General features: G+C 38.3%; 1 protein-coding gene and 1 long non-coding RNA gene across 2 annotated transcripts in view; both read left to right on the plus strand.

The window, feature by feature from the left end:
* The window catches only part of LOC121899937 (contactin-associated protein-like 4), a 120,399-nt gene that overhangs the window by 19,033 nt on the left and 78,342 nt on the right, over positions 1-23,024 (plus strand). Inside the window, exon 2 of the mRNA XM_042415718.1 lies at positions 4,394-4,504. Coding sequence (XP_042271652.1) covers positions 4,394-4,504 — 111 coding nt within the window. The remainder of the gene's footprint in view (positions 1-4,393; positions 4,505-23,024) is intronic.
* LOC121899938 lies at positions 9,485-11,249 on the plus strand. The gene is made up of 2 exons (XR_006096828.1): positions 9,485-10,094; positions 10,501-11,249. It is a non-coding gene; the product is annotated as an uncharacterized LOC121899938 (long non-coding RNA).

A 23,024-nucleotide genomic window follows, 5' to 3' on the forward strand; every position in this document is an offset into this window, starting at 1 on the left:
GCAGTCTCAAAACATCACAAATCTAAGGAACTGATCATTTATAATTATAGATAATTATATGCAGAATCTACTTCCTCTGGTTTTTCCTGACAGCTGATTCTGATCTGCAAGGAAGAGGAGCAACTTGTCAAGTTGAAAAGCCGAGTCTGGCACATTGCTGTTTAGCAAAGTTTCCGTCAGGAGAAAAACACAACAGTTGCTCATCTCCCGATGAACGCTCAGTCTCAGACAGATCAGATCCATTTTGTTATCCAGCGACCAAACGTTGACCAGAAAGAGCGATGGAATTGCTGGACTGGTCACGTTAGCTTTTAGCTTAGCTAACACACCACCCCACTTACTCCTCTTCTGCTTCTGTGCGAACTACTTGCTCTCACCTCTGAGCTGTTGTAGTCTGCTAAACCAGTCCACTGCCTCAGGGCATTATGTCCCCAGGAGCTGCAGTCGGTGGAAGTGAGGTGGGTGAGTTGTTGATAATGTTCAGAAGTGCAGTTGGGTTGTGCCTTCTTGGCCTAGTTGCACTGGTCATGTTATCTGCACACTTACTCATGTGGAGTGAGTAAGTGTCCCTAACACTCTGTACACCATAACCGAGAGCCAGAGAAGCCGCTGCACTATTGTGCGCAGCCATGAATATATTTGCATATTCATAGATTTTGGAATTTTTAATGAGGGAGAAGGAGTAGATGTCATTTTACGGCTTATAAAGCGGTAATTATACTTTTTTTGCGAAAAAACCATATCAGACCCACATTATTTCTCCAAGCAGAGTATCTTTAAACTCTTAATACATGTGTGGAGAGAATCTTTAAATGTCACAACTCCTCCGAAAGCCTCAGCCTCGCCCTTTCAAACACCGTTTTCTATCCAGCTTCTATCTGTCTTCTATCCAGCTTTTCTTGCCAGGGCCATGCTCTCACAGCACATTATCCGCTGAGCTTTTACAGTGCTCATTTCACCTCTCTACACTAATTCCACTATACTTTGCAGACAGTGCTCCACTATTATCCGCAGCTTGCTCTGTGTCTGTGTGTCAGCTTCAGGCCTCGCTGGATGGAGATGATGCAACAGCAGCACAATGAATGGAGTTAGGCTCCACTATCTATACAAGTTTATTTAGTCTTTATTTTGTTTGTGGTCATCCCTTCAAATTAGAAGTTCTTTACTGTAATTGACCATTCGCTTAACCCCCTACCACAAATAAAATTGTTTGATGATAACTTAGCAATCATAGTTAGGCACATCAGACCTGTCAAGCTTGTTGACAAGTGTGCGTTGGGCTGTAGCAAGAGAAATATTTGGCATTTAAAGAGTTTGGAGGGTGGTGTCTTTTTTGTAAGAGTAAAAGCATAAGGAATGGGTTACACAGTGTGTTTATCTGCTCTAATGTAAAATGCAACCAAGCATTACCTCCAAGGCCAAGGAGCACATCATTAACTACATTTGTTTGTGGAGTAACAGGTTGTGTTTACGAAGTGATGAAGGAAATGTAAATGTTCTCTGTACTGCTCTTTTTTGGATTCAAGGAAGCTTAGGCTCTAGCGACTCTAACATTATGTTCACCAAACACATTACTCATTATCCTTCCCTCTTGTAATGTTTAAAGAGAAATATACAGTTGTTGAATATGAACAATAAACCAAACTATTACCATAGTCTGCCACATTTTCCTGTATCATACTTAATAATGCTAGGGCTGACATGGCTCTACATTGTAATACGAGAACAATGCTGTTTATTTATTTACGTGTCTTTTAAGTCTTATGGGTGGTCACTCTTGGATTTTCAAGTTGAATACAAAAGTGGCGAAATGTGCTCTTTTCTCTTGGGTTTTTTGTTATGAAGGAGTTCCTGAGCGTCAGCAGAACATGGCTCCTTAAAACCATGAATCCTTGAGGTCTGACTGGCTTGATTTCTGTATTTATTCTTATTTTATATGTGAATTTACTAACACATAAAAAAAAGGAAATTAGAGTCCAGTCTTTCAGTTTCCCAACTTTGCACATGTACCAATTAACAAACATCAGAGGTGAGCAGAGGAGGTGTGAACAAGAGGTGATAATTCAGCAGAGAAAATATTCTCTAAACTTCTTATCCTGAAGAAATACTCTTGGAATCTGTATAAAATGCTGAGAGATATAAAAAGCCAAGAGTTTCCTGTAGAGTCCATCTGTCTGAATGTGTAGTAAATGACCTGAGCATGAGTGGAAATGCACAGACAAACTCTGAAGTGCCTGCAGAGGAGTTAGATTAGAGAATGCTTGGGTAGATATGACAGACTATTCAAAACTGTCAAAAGCCGGTGGTTTATAGTTTCAGGTAATGAAAATCCTTCTGTGCTTGAAATGAAGTACAATAATGTTGACAAAGTAATCTCAGCTGAAGCCAGAGTAGGGAGACAGGACTGGGCACTTCTGAATGGAGTGTGAATAATTTGAACTGGCTCTCTTCTCAGTGGTGGAGAACAATGTCCATTAACAGAGAGGTTTTATATTAAACGTACACAGTAATCATGGATATGAGTGAACATTTGTTAATGGAGTCTCACAGGAGTTCAAGCAGGCACTGAAGTCATTTTATAGTCATGTTATGTACATCCTACATCATGTATGTCTGTCACAACAGGAGGTTCATATAAACATTTCAGTCTGCGTACAATAACGCTGAGCTCTTCATCCCCGCTGCTACACTGCTGCCTGCTTTCAAAAATTTACCTCCCTTCACCTCCTCAGCCTCATCCTGTATTAGATTTAGTTGTTCATGAATTTTGAATGTTTTCTTTTAATATGTGTTCATGTTCAGCAAGCTCAGGGAAAGTCTGTGTCAAGCTTGCTCAGATTTGTTCCAGAGCATCACATGAGCAGAGGCACACAGCAAGACTTAAATGCAGATTGCTGTAATAAATGATTAAAACCTTGATGTAAGTGTCCCAACTGAAATTAGTTAATAATCAAGTGTTCTAGGGAAAATGCCTCCCCATGGATAAATGTTAAATTTAGTCCCAGCTTCTGTTTTATAACTGCTTTTGTCAGCTGCAGAATAACAACTTCATCTTCAATTTCTTGCTAAAAGACACTTCAGCAGGGCAGATACAGGCTGACTCAGAGACTTCAGTGAAGAAATGGTTGTCTTAGCAAGCAAAGGTGTATGTGTTTAAAATTTAAAAGTTAGAGGAAGAGAGTTGAAGGAGATTTTGTGCTTTTTTAATGTATTTTATGTTTTTACAGCATCTCATTTTTCAACTTTGGTTGTGTCTGAACATTGATTAGAGAAACTCAAAACTTAATTTAATACAAGTCTGAATCAAATCTCTAATCTTAGTCAGTGTTAAGTTGTTTATGATCACCTCTTGAATGAGCTGTATATAATGTTGCTATAACTGTCAAATTTACCATCTGATGATGAGGAAAATGATAAATGAACGTGTACACAATCAACAATACAATAAAAATTGCAAAATTATACTACTATCACTACTAAGACTGTGGTATACTGTATATTTATAGATATACTGGCTGTGTTCATCAAAATGAAGCAATGCAGTATGTCACACAATGCAACAGTTTGACTCGCCTGCATGTTTTTTATATTATATGTTATATTATATTGTATGTTATGGCTAACAATAAGGTAAATCACAAGTTAATTAATAAGCAGTTTGTGGATACAATGTTTGTTAGTTGGATATTTTGTTTGTGGGTTTTGGTCTTATAAATAAAATAACACCAGACTTATCCTTAAAAACTGTGATGTTGCAATTATATGGTCAGTGTGTCAGACCTCTAGGGCACCAGGGCACCTCGTACTGAATACTGAACTGGATACTGGGGCATTTGATAAAATGTTAACATACTTTATGTTGATACTGCATTTGCAATTTAAGTCCTTTCTCTGGGTCCTTGTTGAAAGATATTTGCCATACATGTAGTGTTGTTTGTTGGTGCATAAGTGTAATCTTACATCATCCATAACCTCAAAAAAGTTTCAAAACTATTTCTATATAATGCAACAATGGCATTGTTTTACAGATGCTTACAAGATATGAGTCACTCTCAACTTAGATCTCCAGTTCCCATCCTTAACATTCATAAACATCAAAGTGTAGGAGGCATGAAAAGGTCTTAGCTGATTTCCTTCTCCCTCTGAAACCATGTTGTCTTATTCCTGCACCTGCCCTTTGTGACCAGTTATCTTCCCCAACCCACAGTTATCTCTGTTATAGCTACTCAACAATGTTCAAGATTAACCTTTCAATTAGAAGGAAACTTCCTTATTTCCTTCAGTCTTGGCTTTTTAACAAGACACTATAACATAATGTCTATAGGTTCAATGAAATGGTACATGATTCTTGACCCTTAACTTTCTCTTTTTTGCCTTGTGATTTTTTTAACAGAGGTATGTGACAGCCCACTGGTGTCCAATCTGCCACCGTCATCATTCAGAAGTTCCTCCAAGCTGTCTAGCAGCCATGGGCCGGTCTTCGCTAAGGTCAACAGGAGGGAAGGTGAGGAACTATCACTGTTATTGCAAATGTCAAACTTAAATATTGCAGTTAAAACAAATTTAAAGACAGATGTATGCCCTTGACATTGTCATAAATAAGTAAGTAAGTACATTTTATTTATATAGCACCTTTCACAGACTCAAGACACAAAGTGCTTCACAGTCAAATAAATAAAACAAAGATAAACAACAGATAAAACATACAAGGGGAAACAGACATAAAACACAAGTGAAAACATAAAATACTACATGCTACCGAAATGCTTGTCTGAACAGATGAGTTTAAATAAATAAGTGGAATTCTGCTACAGAGATTGCCTATAGGACATGACTGGACTTAATTTAGTTGGCACAGGACTTTGTTTCAGTGTCCCAGATTTACAAACTAGACTAGAAAGCCTCTCACCCAAGTGTTGTAAGTTTTTAAAGTTTGAGTGACTTCATTATCTAGAACTTATATATAGACTTGCAGTGCTCTAACATTAGCAGTAAAATCCTCTGACATAAATGTCATCTTAGCGTGTAAAGGAAGTGGAGGTGGTGATGACATTCATTCATAGTTGATAAATCCAGCTTTCCTGAAAGAGAGGAGAGAGAGCGCTCACTCACTGCAGTTTAAGAGACTATCTTTTGTTTGAAGAATTTACTTGTCTGACTGCACACAACATCCAACAGGATTTAATTTGGGTAAACAAGACAGAATTAAGCATCTTGATTTGCAGGGATGGGACACTTCTAAATCTAAATTTTAGATTTTATTAACTCATCAGGTTTATTTTTTACTTGAATGGATACTCTAATATTTCTAGAAATCCACTCTGTGGTGAAGACCAGCAGTGCAAAAAGATTTATTTTGGAACTCCATGACTGCATGTGTGTGGTTCTGTGTCTTGAGTACCTGTGTGGACCATCTCTGGCAAACACCCACACTTCTCTCATGTGGGTGTATTGGCTTAAAGGATATAGCTGGTGATTTTCTATATTTTTCTTATTGTCAACAAATCTCATGTGCAGAGCCAAACCAACAATCTACTTACAAGTTGTGAATCCAAAGCCTGATATATGTTATTCCTATATGACCCCTATTGTTGTCCAAAAACTATTAAAAACATGTCAATGAGCCACACCATTGTGATCCCATTTTCAGTCCCCAGAGTGCAGTTCCATGTAAGGCAGGGGCCACTGCAAATGTGTGGGAATGTGCAGTGCTTCACAATCTTGTTGTGCAACATATCACAACCTCTTGACTTATGGCCTTTTTCATTTGGCACTTTTGGCTGTGCTGAGTCAAACCATGCCATGTTGTTTTATATTTCCTTTTCCAGCTTACACACGCCAAGTTGCACCTAGTCATGCATAGTTGCGCCCAAGATGGACCATCTCCATCTCCATCTCTCTTCTTCCGGTCAAAGTGTGCCCAACCTGCCTCGTCAGATGGGCTTCGTCATCATTCAGGGACGAGCTGGCTAGCTAGCTATCCGCTAACTTGAATGGGGATAAAATGATTCAATCGTGCGGCTCTTCTAGACTTTCCAAATGTTATCGGGCCAAATGAATAAAATTCTGATAGTGAAATTAGTCATTTTGTGGGGGATGTGACACTCGAAAAAATGTTTCCACCATTTTACAGCTGCTACTTTGACCACTAGTCACAGCTCGATGCACTTCCTAGGAGCTTAAGTAAACAATGCTAAAGAGGGCACTGTTTTTAAATTTCATTGACAAGACAAGCGCATCATCGGTTAAAGACACACCCTAAAGTGGGTAGCCTGTTGTAATGGAGATGCAAATCCCTGCCGTGTTGGGCTGACGTGCCGAGTCAACTTGGGTCAAGCCATGTTGCACATGTGTATGGAAAAGGGCTAATACATGGACCCACTCTCTGGAGAATGAAAATCTGATGATTGTTATTAGTCTTTGGAGCTGTTTCTAAAAAACTACTGTGCACAAACTCTGCAGGGCAAAGGATCATGCCACCCAGTGCAACGGCGTGGCTCACTGATGTGTTTTTAATCATTTTGGATAATAACGGAGATCTACAGCACAGAGGAATACAATATATCAGGCTTTGGATACACACACAACACTTGTTCTTATTGTAGACAGTAAGATAAATATAGAAAATCTCCATCTATTTTCTTTACTATACGTAGGGTCTTTCCCCATGATACTGCCCTGATGTAAAATACTCTGTTACAGTAATTTTGAGTTAAATTTCTGTGTGTCTGTGTAACACTGTTCCCAATTGGGGTTTGCTGGATTGCCTGCTAACACTGGCCATCTGCCTATTGAATTGATTATAGAAAATCAATGGGAGAGGAGGGTCCTGTTAGCTCAAGCTCCATGGTTAGCTCTCTTCCATACCCTTTTCCGTTACAGCCGTGACCTTTTCCATTTTTCACAGTTTCTTTTCAAAGCGTAAACAGTGATGGTTTCTGGGTGCAGACTGTCCGTAAAAAGTTTAGCCTTGAGCCGCTTTAAACTTTATACACTTGATCAGTCGTTAACATCAATTGTCAAGAAGCACCTTCAGGCCAGAGAAATGTTGGGAACAGACTGAGAACTGAACCATAGCAAATGCAATGTCCCTCGACTGTATACCCCTCTTCTCACTGAGATGTGTTCTGTTCTGTGGGCTTCAGTGGTGCATTTTCCCCTTAGTGCAGGAGAGACTCTCTACGGGACACAAAGCACAAAACATCAAAGGCAAGCCTCAGCTGGATTCACACAGTCTGAAAGATGCCTCAGATAGATAGATAGATAGATAGATAGATAGATAGATAGATAGATAGATAGATAGATAGATAGGACAGTGGTTACTGCCAACTATCTGTATTGTATATTGTATAGATATACATTGGAATTATATTAAACTAGCATATCAAAAACTCTTCACAGGGCCACCTCCTCTCAATAGGGGTATAAATTTGAGTTGCGATTCACTAACCACAATAAAAATTCAAGATGGAGCTCTCTACTGGATGCTGATTGCGGGCTTTGTGAAGGGCTATCCTGGCTTTTTTTGTAGGGATGGGTTTGTAGATTCCCCACTTGCAGTGCTCAGTGGCTTACTGTGGTGCCAGAGCAGAGCACATCAGGGAGTCTGGGATTTCTTTTTCCTCTACACCCACTGTAAGAATACTTTTACCTATTTGGAAACAAATAGAAGATAAGCCAGCAGAATGTTGCTTTCTGAGAAAGTTTGATTGTAAAGCTTGTACATTTTTGTTTTCCTGTAAACACATTGCAGCACATTGCAGGAAATAAATGAAAAAGACAGGCTGTCCTCACTTTTTGGGTCTGTTGGCACCACTGAGACATAAAGCCAATCACCCAGCTGGACCAGTTCCACCATCCTGTATAGCATAAGCATATGGAGTGTCTTTTGGCAATATGAATTTATTCAGGGCAGGTTCAGGATAGATTTTTAATTTTCTCGGAAACCAGAAAATATCTGAAACATGTCAAATATAAAAGATTTTGTTTGGAGGAACAACAGAAAAGCGTCCTTCTGTTTTGCATCTGATTTGTCTCAGGACCCAATACTTCTCTTTTGGAGGCCAAGTGGCCAGGCGACAAAACTTTCACATGCCTCCTTGGCCCTCACTGCTGCCAGTCAGTCCCATCTTGGTGAGTCAGCCCATATGGGAGCTGGCATGGAAAGGATTGTTCACACATGGTGGCCACTCAATTCCCATTTAGGCATCAGTGGCCCTGCCTTCACTCTCAGGGTTGTGGCTGCACAATGAATGGACAAAGCGTACATTTTATATTTCCAGGTCCAATTCAGGTTAAAAAAGTGGACATCTAGCATGTTGGGGAATGCCCTGATGTTGAGTGTTAAATCCTCTCCTCCACTCTGTTGAAGTCCACAAGGCTGGCAATGGGGGGCCTTGACATAGGGGACCTCTAACAGACGGCTGTGGTGTGAAGGGCTAGCTTAAGCTTAAGCTGAAAGCTGATGGTCTCAGCTGATGTTATCATCATGCAGAAGATGAACAACAACAACAGGAGGAGGGCCTTATGAATGTAAATGACACTGCTAGAGAGGAGAAGTGGCAAGCTGTGCACTAAATATGTACTATGCATGATTAGACAAAGTCGAGCAACTGTTTACTAAGACCTCACATTCAACCAAAAGCAACTGTCTAAATAGAATAACAAGGCAGCTAATATAGACCCTCATGAGTTCAGTTTGCATTCTAAGCCACCAAGCCAATATAAGCAGATAAATGATCTCAGTAAAGTTCCACCGGAGTTTATGGTGCAGAAAGGTATATGGTGTTGAGGATGAGAATTTTAAAAAGTCAGTTCATTAAAACACATAGGAGCAGTTTGATGGTATCTGTCCTGTCCTGTTTTCAGCACAAGTGTATTTCTACTTAATTTTGTATTTTATCAAGAAATAGCAAGATGACATTAACTGATATTGCCTGAAAAATGTAGTACCCTGGCAGAAAATAGTATTTACAGTATGAAATGTGGTACAGTTGCAGTAGCTGACATGCACTAGTTTTTAGCTTAAACAGTCATCTTTCACATTCTTAACTGTGCCACTCCTTCAAATACAAAATAATGAGGCCAGGCCTGCTCAAATCTGCTGTCCTGTGGCAACCTGCTTTCACACACAAAAAGGCACAGTATGGGCACACAGGTTTACAGATTATCAGGGGGGTGCTTTAACACAAGCAGATCAGTGCTACTGCAGACCATTAAATAGGGTCTCGGGTAGCAGCATGGGGTCATCTGTCTTCCTTTGACCAGGTGAGCAGCAGTGGTGGGTCTGAGACCAGGGCAGAGGGGGCTGGTGTTGGACTGCTGCTGTTTTCACTCTGTGTTTAAGAAACATGAAGTCCAAAAGAAAGCAGTGGCATTGGAAATATACTCACAGTGATGCTGTATTCCCATTTTTTTTTTTCTTGATATTACTCTTCTGTCTCAATATGTACTTAATACTTAAATAACCAGTGTGTAGGATTTATTGGCATCCATGGGTTGCAAATTGCAACAGACTGAATACTCCTCCCCTCACCCCTCCCTTCCCAAGTGTGTAGGACAACCACAGTGGCCTTCAGATGCCAGTAGCTACTTCCAAATTTATGTCATCATCTACGACCACATCGAGTAGCCATAATTCGTCAAGTGCTGAGGTTCCTTTAGATAGATAGATTTAGAAATTGCATTTAGTTAGCCAGTAAAACTATAGGTCATAGCTTACATGTAAAATAGCAACTATTATTGTTACTTGTTCCGCATTTTATTGCTAACGTTAGCTAGCTGCTTTGCATGCTAATACAAGCTAACATTAGCAAAGTAATGGTAAAAAGCTACTTTAATCTAGGCATTTAGTCTGATAGTGACATAGCGTTAGCAGGATACATATCTTTTTTCTCCATTTTCAGAGTCAAAGACCAGATAGACCACGTAACGTTACGGCGGTTAGAGGGAGAGGGGGAGAAAGAGGGCGGAAAGGCAAAGGTGGTGGAGCAATCAGGGCCAGGCGAGGGAGGGGAATTACCAGAGCGTCAGTTTCAAGAGAAGAAGAGGAGAGGGTGGAAGCCCTCCACACAGACTGAAAAGAAGTAACGAAGGTTTGTATTTATAAAATTATTTTATTTATTTATTTATTCCTACCTGGTCTGCATGATATGAACAATACCAGTATAACACCAAGTGGTATTTACATAGCAGCTCTTTGCTTTACATGTAGCAATGTTACTGTAGTCTGTAGTTTGATGTGTTATCACAGTGTAATGTGAGTCATTGCCTGGGATACATAAGTGGCACTACTGAATGATTATATAAATACTATATAGGAACAGTATCATGTAGTGATATTTTCACACATTTAAACTCATGTTATTGTTTTAGACATGTTGGGGAAATGCTGGACAGCCTACACACCCTAATCTGCAGTGCCATTACCATATTGCCAACATAATATCACGCAATTTATAAGCCTTATCTGTGTTTTTCCTGTATTTTATTTCTTCAAAGACTTCTTCAAGAGATGAGCCTGGAGGAGCGCAGGGAGCCACCCGCCCAACTGCTTGAGAGGCAGCCTAGGCTACTTTTTGATGCCTTGATGATGCATCAGCACAGGCATAGTGCCACACCTTTTGCTGGAGTGCCAGGGGTACCATGGTGTACTATAGGGATATGCCTATGGACCAGGGAGAGGAAATGCTGTGGCCAGGAGCCAGACAGCTCTGTGAGCCTACTACCACACTTCTCCCAGTACTGCCTTGAAGAAGGTTTTATACGCACTCACAGGCAGTACTGGGAAAACACTACGGTATTAGGCCAAATAAGGGATCCTGGGGATGACAACTGGGAGTACCGTTATGCAGCCTATTGATATTTTATCTATTGGCAACATGGTTCTTTAGGCCAGGGAAACTGACTTGTCATTGCCAGCCACTGAGTTTGGAAGATCAGGCACAAATTCACTGATCCCCAAGCACAGTTCACTGGTTTCACATCTGGCCTCTGAGTTTCCTTCCAGGCCTTCTGGCATGTTCATACAGTACCACAAGTACTCGCACACTTGCCTGTTCATCATCAAGGCGTCAAACCTAATGCTATTTATTTGTCCCATTTTTGATAGTTTATATATTATTATACTTGTTCTTCTATATCTTTTCTATATTTTTTGTTTATATATTCATAATCTATGTATTTATGTTTGTTCTATTGAAGTTTGAATTTAAAGTGCAATAACTAATGAATAAAACATGATAATCAGATGCACTTGCTGTATTTATTGCAATGATATATATATAAACATGTATTTATACAATAAATATAACAGTACTTCCCTGCAGTGTTAGTACATTTTCATTACCACCTGAGGTTATAATGTATATTTTCATTTCAGGGGACTGCTGTACTTTACAAGTTTGAACCATAAAATGAATGTAAAAATCCATCTTTTTCAATCTTGACAATAAAAGGAGAAACGCTGGCACACAACCATAAACTCACAGCTTTTAGTGTACAAACAGACGAACATTTTGACAGCTTATTCCGTCTTCATCAGAATCAACTCGGATAAAGACAGAATAGGCTGTCGAAACATTCGTCTGTTTAAACACTAAAACCTGTGAGTTTATCATCAGTTTGCTCCAGCTCTTTAATTCTATGGTCCTGCCTGAGAAGCACCTTGATTCAACTATTTATTGTTGGATGAGGCATGGTGAAGTCGTATCTGGATCATTCCAAATGAGCAGCTGCATAGAAAACTGATCCTGTTGAAGCCGGTGCCATTACCCATTAATTTAATATACTACTTTATAGTTTTTATACGGTTTTGTGAAAATAATGCTTTTTCACCAAGAGTATGAGTTACAGGGTAAGTTAATATGCTACAATAAAGACAAATAAATGTGTGTCACTTACCTAGACCTCTCCTGACTTGTGTCTGCACCACTTCTGATGTTGCTGGTGCAGGTATGGGGGGGCAGCAAACTGAGCTCACTGGGGTCATCGGGGCGAAGGCTCCTCCTTCGAGGCATCCCCCCTCCGCTTGTGATTCTCCTCTTCCTTGCTTGCAACTTAGAAATGTATCCATAAGTTTATACGCTGTATCTTCTGGCATTTTTCTGTAATTATACAAATTTCAACCATTTAATATCAGTTATTCATTATAACAACTGACAACCTTGAGTGCACATGTAAATAAATAATCACTTGCAAACAAAACACTGTAGAAAATGTGTGTGTCAGTGCTGTAAATGGGGATATTTCAAATGTAAAATGTACATCTTCTTTGCCTTCAGCTGTTTTCATTGTTGGTCTGTTTCAGTGGGAATTATAGTCTAGAGCAACAAGCAGAACTCTTGCCTCATAAACTGGGGGACTGAAAGCATAGTGCTTACTAGCATACATCAGAATATGATTCTGCAATGCCTCTAGGCCTGCAGTTGATCTGATTGAACAAAAACAAATATGTATGTATATATATATATATATATGTAATTTAAAAATAAGCACAAATAGTTATATAATGTACATCTGTGTGAATCATGTTGCCCACTTTACCAGAAGTGCAGATATTTATGTATGTCCTTCTGTCAGCACTTATTGAGAACAATGTCCACTAAATCTTTGTGGCACTTGGAGTCTCTCTGGATCCACTCCTTTCCACGTGTTTCTTCCAGGTGCCCATGCTGGCAGCTTCCCATAGTCCAGGTGTGAATGTCACAGACATGGTGAATGATGCCAACCCATAGTGGCAGCAAAACCTAAAACAACACTATAAAAATTTCCTTCATATGGAAATGAATGAACATACTAAGAGAAAACATATATACAAATTACGTGCTTACAAGAAACCGCTCGATGGTGTCAGCTGTCTTACAACACCACCAAAAATGGTTTATGATGTCTTTCAGCCAGTTGAGAAGAATGGACTGTCCTTTTATCTTTGTTGACTTGAGGAGAGAAACAAAACATACATAATAATGTAAGATATAGGTATTCAGCCATATTCCATAGAGGGCTGAGAGTATGCAGATTTTCATCCCAATCAAAGACTACATTAGATGATTGAATTGATTAACACACCTTCAGCCAGAGAAGAGGTGCTAATCAGTGAAATCAACATTTGTTGACTGTGACTGGAATGAAAACTTACGTACTCTCGGCCATCAGTGGTACATGGTTAACAGTGGAGGCTGGTCCATCGAAGCAGAAGAGGTTGCTCCTCCTCTATTTTTTGAGAGGCAAGAGGGAGATCAAAATATTAAAAAAGAATATTTGGTTGAAATAAACCATTACCAAATCTCAGTATTATTTATAAAATATTTTTCTCTCTTCATTGGAAAAAATCAAAACAGCTTCTCTCTCTGTCTCTTTGGTTGCTAATTTCATCTCTGTGGCTGTTGTGTGAATTTATCTCCTTAACAAGAATGCAGCAGAGATCCTATAATGTGCTGTAGGTAGTTTGCTTGTTGAAGTTACAGTGAGCTATCTGGTCTCACTCATTCATTTGGAATTGATCCCATTTTTAATTGAGTGGTCGTTCAGTCACCTGTTGATGTTGTGTGATTTGTGAATGAGTGTGCAGGAGGTCTGGCTGTTTTCTTGTAACAATTTCTTCATTGTTGGTTTTTAAGCTGAGCCTTGTATTGAGTAATAAGCTTAAAGTAAGTGGAATAACAAATCTTAACATGCTGTAGAGTAGTGTGTAAGTCATGTATTTGATACATGCATTAATACTTTCTGATGTGAACCTACACTTTTAGATCTGTGAATGTTTTTAGCGTTCAGTCTGTCTAGTGTTCAGCACTGATCTGTACCTGTATCAGATTATAAACTTTGCGGTATTTTATATATTCCGGTATACTAAGAAAATACATAAGAAACACATGTAAATCATGTGATATGTTGTCTGTTTGTGATGAGAACATAAATCTGTCACAGTAGAACAATACTATAAATTTGAATTTAACTTTGTTGGTAAAATGACACATTCTGATCCACTGCACGATTAAAATGAGCACTTCTTTGTTTAGAAGTCTGTGAAATAGGAATCATTTAATATTACTACAATATTTTAATCATCTTCTAACACATGTATTCATATATTATATCAGATGAGTACTTACTCATAAGGGCTCTGATCTGGGCATGAGCATCTGTGCAGATCTTCACCTGCTTTATCTCTGATGTCAGCTTGTCCACAGTCTCGATAAAACCCTCCTCCAAGATGACAGAGTTCCAGGATGTCTGTCACTTGTCTATGGTGGCAACATGAATTATCTCATTGGTGTCATTCTCCATGATGAGGTAGCTGCAGTACTGTGCACAATGGCCTGGCGAGTCATTTCTGCCATCCACTGAAAAAAAGTAATGAAAATAAAATCCAAAAATAAAACATATGAGTTAGCTGCTTACATACAATCACATTGCCATTGCCTAATGTCTTCAATAGTTATATAACATGGTAAAGTTTAAGTTACATACCTAGGACAACAACATCTTTCCCTTGGGCCTCAGTCGTCCTCTCTTCCCAGAAGTCCTTTACTTTGTTTACCTTCATCTGCCAATAAATTATGTAAAGAATGACATATTCAGAAAACAATAACTTCCATAAAGACAACACTAAATGGTAATAAATGTCATTAGGAAGCACTACTTACAGACTGTTCAAAGCGTCATTGAAAATATTTTCCTCCATGTCCTCTTCAACAAGGCTCATGACATGTAAGCTGTAGAAATAAAAACATTAAAAAATATAAGTTACGAATACATACAAAACACAAAACATGCAAAAAACATATGACAGTTTAACTATTACCTTTTGTTCAAGGCCCTGAATTTCTGTGGCTTCTGCAATGACATTCAGATGCTCCATCTCTGTAATAGAGAACATGTTCTATACATTACATATATGGAGATACAACAGTAAACATAAACTTAGAAAGAAAAACCCTGTAATCAGCAACTTTTTTCTTTGAAATCAGACATATTAGGACAGCACAATTACCCACTAGAAGCACCAATGCTAGACACTGCTGAAGCTGTGACTTGCAAAAGTTTTCCCTTCAAGGGAGTCAATGTTGCGGGACCTCTCTCACAGCTGGAGAAACAACATCAAGAAATTAAGTGCTACATGACACAGTCGCATACCCCTGTAATACAATCTGTAACATCCTAAGGTGCAAAATAAATCAACAACAGCTCAACAATTATAAGGTCAGCTACAGGCATGACCTTGGGCATGGATAGATAACAACCTGGAAAATCTTTGCCAAGTGTCTGTGACTATGCCAGAGTAGACAACAAAGAACATCAATTTTACAAAGGGTTAGTCAGCAGAGGCCCATGGGTCCTCTCCATTCTGTTCACTTGGATGAACAAAGTGCCCAAAGTGTACCAAATTGTTGTTTTTTTATATCTCTTGGAATAGAATCTGAACAAAAAGTACTACTTATATCCATTAATGGGGGCTGTGGGCACACAATGCAACCTTTGGCAATGGCTTTTACCCTGTGCGTCATCAGATTCCACCTCTGTGCACAGTAGAAAAAGCAATGAAAAACCATTACATTCCACTTTTTTGTATACAAATGGAGCAAGTAAACATAATAATTTTCACTTTTGACAGGCACTGCACAGAGTTTTGATTTAATTTTAATAATAAGCAAAATGCATAAATAAAAATTTTCCACCAGGATTGTAAAATGTGAAGTTTGGCTATGTTAGTTGTTGGCTGACAAAGTTTTTTGCTTAACATTACACTTTTATTGGCAATAATCCTCAGCAGCTGGGGGGTGATCTCAGTTATGTCACTGGGTATTTTGGGTCCAAATAACAAAGATGAATTCTAGTTTCGGCACATAAATGTAAAATCACAATCCTGGTAGCAATTAGACATGTTTCAACAGTGACACGGGGAAAAAGGTGACTTGTGTTGGTAACTATGCCCATGCTCTAGCTAAAGCTATCAAACAACAAATTGCATTTAGATTGATAGGCTAAATCACCTGTCCAGCAGAGAACAGGCAACTTCGGCGTCACTCTGAAAACATTTGTCCCTTATCAGCGATTTCCATTTGGGAAAGGCCAAGCCAATGTTTATCCTTGTTTTCTGAAGTCACCTGTCCCAACTGTCGTGATTTAATTTAGCTTCTGTATGCTTTTGCTTCTTTGATGATGAGGATTCACACTCCCTGCTTTTTCTTATGCCAAAGAATAAGTCCTCCATTTGTCAAAATTTGGGTTCTCACACTGGTCCTTTAAAATATAAACAAAGGAATCTCCCAGACAATGAAACAATCCTATAGGTTTATATTGTAGCCACCAGTTTCAATTAGAAGAAGTCAGTCAGAGGCGAAAATCAGAGTGGTAATGAATTGAAAACACTTTGTTGTTGAAGTTGTAAACAAAATGAAGTGCCACAGTTGCTGAATTCACTCGAAAGTGACCCAGAAATTAAAACTGAACTGATTGACGCTGCAGATTGTAAAATCAGTTTTCTCAACACCATAATCTTTAGCTTTCGCTGAAATGCACTTTGGGAGTCGTAGTTATCTTCTGCCTCGAAATTTTTATGTAAACAGTCTTGGACCTTCGACTTTTTATCAAAGAACCTGGTATTTTTGAACGCAGTTCTTCATCTTTAGTACTGATTATTTAACTGAGAGAGTTTCATGCCGATCCAAGTCTTAGAAGAGCTTCAACTGTCACATAACGTTGTCTAGGGGAAAAAATGAAACAGATTTTAACTTCCAGAACCGGGAGCGCCTGAAATAGCTCCCTTCTAATTTGCAGCTCTATACCTCGTGATTGATGAATCAGTCAACAAAGAACTATTTGAACATGTTGTTGTTGTAATGGAGCTGAATAAAACTAAGTGACAAGCACTGTCACCACTACTCACAAGGTTGATGAGACTTATCCTGGTGAGTTGGATACATGGATGTAGATTTGTGTGAGCGGAGATAAGTGGTTGAAGTCTGTAGTGGCTTGTTTGAAATAGAGTGCTGCGTTCACACAAAGGAGATTTCACTGATCACACTGGCGGTTTGATAGCTAGAGGATGAAAAGTCCCTAATAGTCTATTGACTGGATGTGAATGCCTCTTTTAAAAAGTTGTCAGATGTTTAACTCTCCCTATTTCTGTGCCCCCTTTTTGCTGATTTGTTCTTTAAACCTCCAAAACCTTTGACTTTTTTACTTAGCTTTCCTCCTCTCCTATTTTCTCCCTTTGCTCCCTCCCTCCCTCATCACCTTTACTCTTTCTTTTCATCATTTATTCCTATATTTTCACCCTTCTCAGTCATATCCTGCCCTGTCACTCTCTTGTTTTACTCCTTATAGACTGCGGTCTGCTGTAATAGTAATTTTAACTCAGCCCCATTTCGACTGCCACAAAAACATTGAGATAACTTCATTCCATCTTATAGCCAAATGTTAATGACAGCATTTAACATTTATAGGCAAATGTTAATGATAGTATTTAACATCTAAACGGTCTCTGTTTTTCAGTGGGCCATACTGATAATTGCACATTAAATCCGCTGTAATTATTCTGAAATAGACTCAGAACACTCCATCAATCCCCAATAATCATTTTCTGGAAGTACTAATTTAGATTTGAAAAGGGTATTTAAACATTAGCAGAAGGCTGTAGGTTGAAATTAAGTATGTGGGTGGAGGCAAGTATAGAATCAGGTGTTGATCTTTGTGTGATGTTTATGTGCCACCGCTGCCTCTCCAGGTGGCCGTTTAATACCGCCTTAAAACGCTATCTGGTTTAATTCCACAACTCCTCCACTCAAATCCTCTTAACTGGAGGTAGTCACTCTCTCCATGAATCTAATTATATGGGTAAATATTCCCGGATTTCTTGACAAAATGCACCCAAAAGCCTCTCACCAACAACTGCAGCTTGAAATTGAAGCCAATGTTTTAAGTGCAATACTACTGACGGTCACTAGATGGCTGGCTCCAAAAAATCCCCTAGGTCCAATAGACTCCCATTCAGAAAGTGTCAACTTCTCTCTAGAAATTCTATGCCAATAAATTTTTTTCAACAAGTCATTATGATCTCAGTCTCTCAGTTCAGACCCTCTAATAAGTGTGCTGGTGGTCATTTTGGAAATTGTGAGAAACATGTGGTTTGGGTTGAAGTTACTACTTCCTTAAGGTTACGCAACCTTCTATGTCATGGTTACAATAATAACCACGTGGTTAAGGTTAGGGGATGATTGTCGCCACAGATTTTAAAAAACACAGTCCACCACCCGAACTCTTCCAAATGTGGACTCCAGTCATAATTCCTGCACAAGCTAGATGGCATCTGTCACTTAAACTTAAAGCATGATTAAACTTTTGAAAGGCTAAGTTTAGGCACTCACAACACTGGGATAAGTTTAAAGAAAGATCATTGTCTTCGTTAAATATTGAAACAGTCGACAGTGACTTCAAGCACAAGGCAGGATGTGTTTACTTTATTAACATTTAACCTAAACCGCAATCTTTTCCTTATCTCAACAGTGCTTTTGTTAACTAAATTTAACCACATGCAAGACTCAGAATGCAAATTTCGGTGTCACAGTCAGTGCAAATTAGCACTTTGCTTCATTGAAAAAAATGTTCTCACTAAACATAATCCAGGCAGCGAATCCCTGTTCCTCAAAAAGTAACTGGCAAAACAAATTAGTAGTAAATAAACATAAATTCTAGGAGACAGAGTTGGTTGCCTAAACCTTACAATGGAGGTTGCAAATCAGGAAATGCTCAAGTGACTCATTTGCGACTCAATTTTGTCAGTAAGCTATGATGACTTGTTGTTTCTCAGTCACACCACTATTAGCTTTGTCACATATACTGTATGTGAACACTGTTGATGCCTCTGCAAACTGCTCCACTGATTTCCTCCCCCTTACAAAATCCCTGTCAGTCTGATTCCCATTACTTAGCAGACCTGTTAGTTCACAGACCCCCTGCCATTTTGTTGAAAATTCCACATACCAGTGTCTCCAAGGGTCGGTCCTCTTTTTCCTCAGCTACAATTGGCTAAGATCTCTAAAACTGGTTTCATTGCTGTATGTTTTCAAGGTCTTTGTAATGGATCTTACCTCACACACATGCTCCAGTGACCTGTCTTGTTAAAACTGCTCCATTTTGGACTTGTTCCCTTTTTTTGATTTGTTGGCAGTCTCTGAAAATGATAATATGGCTGTTTGTTTGCTCTAGTACTGAGTCATTCTTTAGATATATCTGCATATTAGCTCCCAGGCTGGCAGAAAAGCACCTTGAGCTCTACCTAAAATCCACTTTAACTCTGTGACTCTCCAACTTAAATCAGCTTAAACCCCTTTTTTTAAAATTTCCCCAAGCCCACACAGATACATCTACAATTCTTGACCTGGTAATACCGCCTGTCTCTCTCTGTATCTGCTCGGCTGTCTGTGACTTTGTCTGTCTATCTCACTGCCTCTCTTTGAGACCCGCTGACTCCTGGTGATTTTTTCTCCCTTTATGGCTTGTGTCTCTTCACTCATTTGTCTTGTTTTTTTTTTCTTCCTGTCCCTTTTAGTGTCTTTACCTTTCTTTCAGCAAACAACAACAGTGCTCCACTGCTTACCAAACACTGCATTTATTTGGTGCGCACATCTGCTCTTTCCAGTGAAGCATTGCCCTGACAAGTGTTGTGTCAGCCTCTATTTCCCATGCGACACTAAAGGAGATTGCAATTAACAGAACAGAACGGGTAGAAATAATGTGTTGGATGTTATGTTCTTTTATTGTCTTATTAAGAGAGACAAAGGCTGAGGTTAATTCTCCATGTGGAGATGGCTGAATGTCACCCCAGCTGGTCTAGCTGTGGGTGTGGTGTTACTGAGGCAAAGCTCGAAGGGCCTCTCTGCGATTCATCCATCATTATTCATTACTTAGAAAACAGACTGTGGATCTACAGAGCAGGATTGTATAGAGATTATGTTGGACCAGCTATTTGCACAGTCCTTCACTAATTTGTGTGTTAAGTCTTTCCTAAGGTCTTAGATACAAGTCATTGTAATGGTGCAACCCAGTTTAGTAAATAACTGTACTAATTTAAATAGTTACTATTATAACTAGTATTGTTATTTACTAAATTGGGTTGCCCCATTAAAGTTTAAGAATTGTCTTACTGAATGAAGACTTTAGTAATATGTAAATCAGGTAACAGCTGTAGCATCGTCCAGTCAAAATCCATTAATGTGTTTCAGAGCGAATATTACACTCAGTTAATTAGTGTGATGAGGTCGCCATTGAATTATTTTTTTTGAAATGTAATATAAAATCTTCCAGTTTACATTGTTATTAAACATTGTTATTAAACAATGTAAACTGTGAAATAACTTCTTGTTAATTAAAACAATAATCACATTTTTAAAAGTGATTTAAAATATTCCTTACATCATTAGTAAACTACATTTTGATCAAGTGTCAGTTATATGTCGACAAAACTGAATATTCTCTCTTTTCCTCTTTAACCTAAATGGGTTTATTAGCAAGCTAACGTTAGTTTTGTTAGTTCAGTTACGCAACAGTTGCACCTGGCAGTGACTGGGTGTATTTGATAACAAATGTGTTTGTAAGAACTAGTTCATGGGGTGCAATGTGTTTTAATTTAGCGATGCATAAATCTCCTCTTTTATGTTATGATTAATTTGAATTTATGAATGAGGGCTTGGCCTGGTTTTGGCTTTGTGGTTTACAGCATCATGTAAAGAAATAAAGATTGTCACAGTGTCACAGTACTGAATCCATTCAGGTAAGAAATTGAAGATAGAAACTGAGGATGGTTTTGTTTGTCCTTTACACCCTTTATTACCGATACACTAATTCATGTTTCAGCCCAGTGTAATATATTTTGTTATTTTCAGGGCATGTTAAGCCACTCAGAAAATGCCATAATTTAACGGTGTGAAGTTGAGATTCCAAAGTGAAATTTGCTCCACATTCAAGATAATTTGTGTCCCAGTGGAAAAGTGATTGAGGTTTCCAAGTTGGGTCCACTAATGCGGATTCATGTTTTGATTTAAAAAGTAGTTAGATGCTAAGACTGTGCTGTTACTCAGAGTAAATCAAGGACACTTGTAAAAGACTTGTGGTTTCTGATGGGCACAAACTGTGAGGAGTGAGTTTCAGTTCCATCTCCCACCACTGCCACCATAAAGAAGTCATAATCCAGCCCTGACACCACACATCCTTGGCCTGTATCCTAGTACTGAACCAGGTGGTGGCTGCCAAAATACTATTCCCTCTGATGCTAGTCCAAACAAATCTATGTATGATTGACACATATTAACTTGTGTAGAGGAATGCATAGAGACTTGAGCACATGAGAACATAGACACCTAAATCCTCCATGTACCCTCAGTAGATTAGCACATGATTAACCTTTTAATAGAAAAACATTTTTCTCAGCAGCCTTCAGATGAATATATTTTAATAATAAAGAATTGTGCATTCAATACAGCAATTTAGCCAGATTTATTGTTAAACGACCATGTACTAATCAAACTTGTTGATTTTAGCTGTGCAGTCTCCTATCAGCCAATATTTTCACATCCTAGGAAAAGAAGGTCTTTTGCTATGATTTCAGATCCATAATTCAAAACAGGAAATATTTGTTTAACCTTATTTATATGGCTGAGTATCAAACCTCAGTACTTTTTGGTACATATTGAAAAGTATCTGTAACACCAAAAACCAATGTTTGGTCAGACTCGTAACTGTTTGCTTATTCTTTGATCAGATAGTTTCTGATTTTATTCAAATTTTGGGGGCAATTTTAAGATATTTTCTGTAAGAAAATAAAAGGATTATGTTCACTGTGTAATTAGACAACATTTAACATTCGAGAACTTTTGTTGTACTCCTTTTATTAAATGAGAAAAGGGTTGGAAGAAAAAACACTTAAAGTCCCTGTATTTAGCCTTTATAAGCTGTATGCAAACATTTAATGAATGGTTTACTCACACTGTAATGTAAGAAGATATAAAGGCATTTAAAAGTGTTTATTAATGTACAGTATTGGTAAACAATTACAACTTCTCCGATGGCATTTTATATTATTACAGTTGTGTTGTACTATATTGTCACTCATTTATCTGTTTATACAGCAGCCTCAACTCATGGGTGCCTACAGGAGGTAGTATACACTTATATCTGCTTACAATCACATTATGGTGTGTTATAAGCCATTTATTAACTGTTTATAAACTGCTTATGAAATCTAAATAGGTAGACTTAAAGTAGAGTTTTACAGAAAAACTTTTCTTTTTAAATTGCCCAAAGAAAAAAAGTATTACTTTAATCTTGCTACCAAAACACTCAGCCAAGTATAAAAATATAACATTTTTCAAATGATACCCAGCCCTGGTTTTAACTATTTTATACCAATTTAACAAAGCTCATCAACAAACATCATTTAAATTAATTACTTACAATTAAGTCTTTGATTAGTCTCATATTACCATTATAAAAATCACATTTATATGCTACTAATTTGTAACAGTAAATACATTTCTGGATAACTGTAATGCCACCCAAATTACATTTTTGTATCTCCTAAGTTGCAAAATGTTAATGTTTCATGTGTTTGCAAATTTACAATGTATTTCAGCTCTTGCAACACAATATCTGCAAGTAAAGCATGATTAACATTTTTTTTCTGATTCTGTTTAGGGACTTGGTTAAAAGTGACGAAAGATTGTGGTCTTGGTTAAATATGAAAAAAACAATATGTGCTGTTTGTCAGTGAACAGCTTATTAGAGATTAACTGTCTTGCTCAAGGACTCTTTAATGGTTTTGACTCGGTTTAGGGAAGGAGCATTATTCACACACTTTTCCTCTGGATTGATGACCTTCCAGCCCACTTCTCCAACCTCAGATCACCGCTACGCCTGAAGTCAGTCCTCTGATGTGTTTGACCCCAAAAGTCACAGTCTGCTTATTGGTTAATTCATTGTGGTAACGTGCTAATTTGAATGTCCAGCAAAGCGTCGATGCAAAGCTT

Source organism: Thunnus maccoyii, chromosome 7 (assembly GCF_910596095.1).
Source record: "Thunnus maccoyii chromosome 7, fThuMac1.1, whole genome shotgun sequence".
In the NCBI taxonomy this organism is placed as follows: domain Eukaryota; kingdom Metazoa; phylum Chordata; class Actinopteri; order Scombriformes; family Scombridae; genus Thunnus; species Thunnus maccoyii.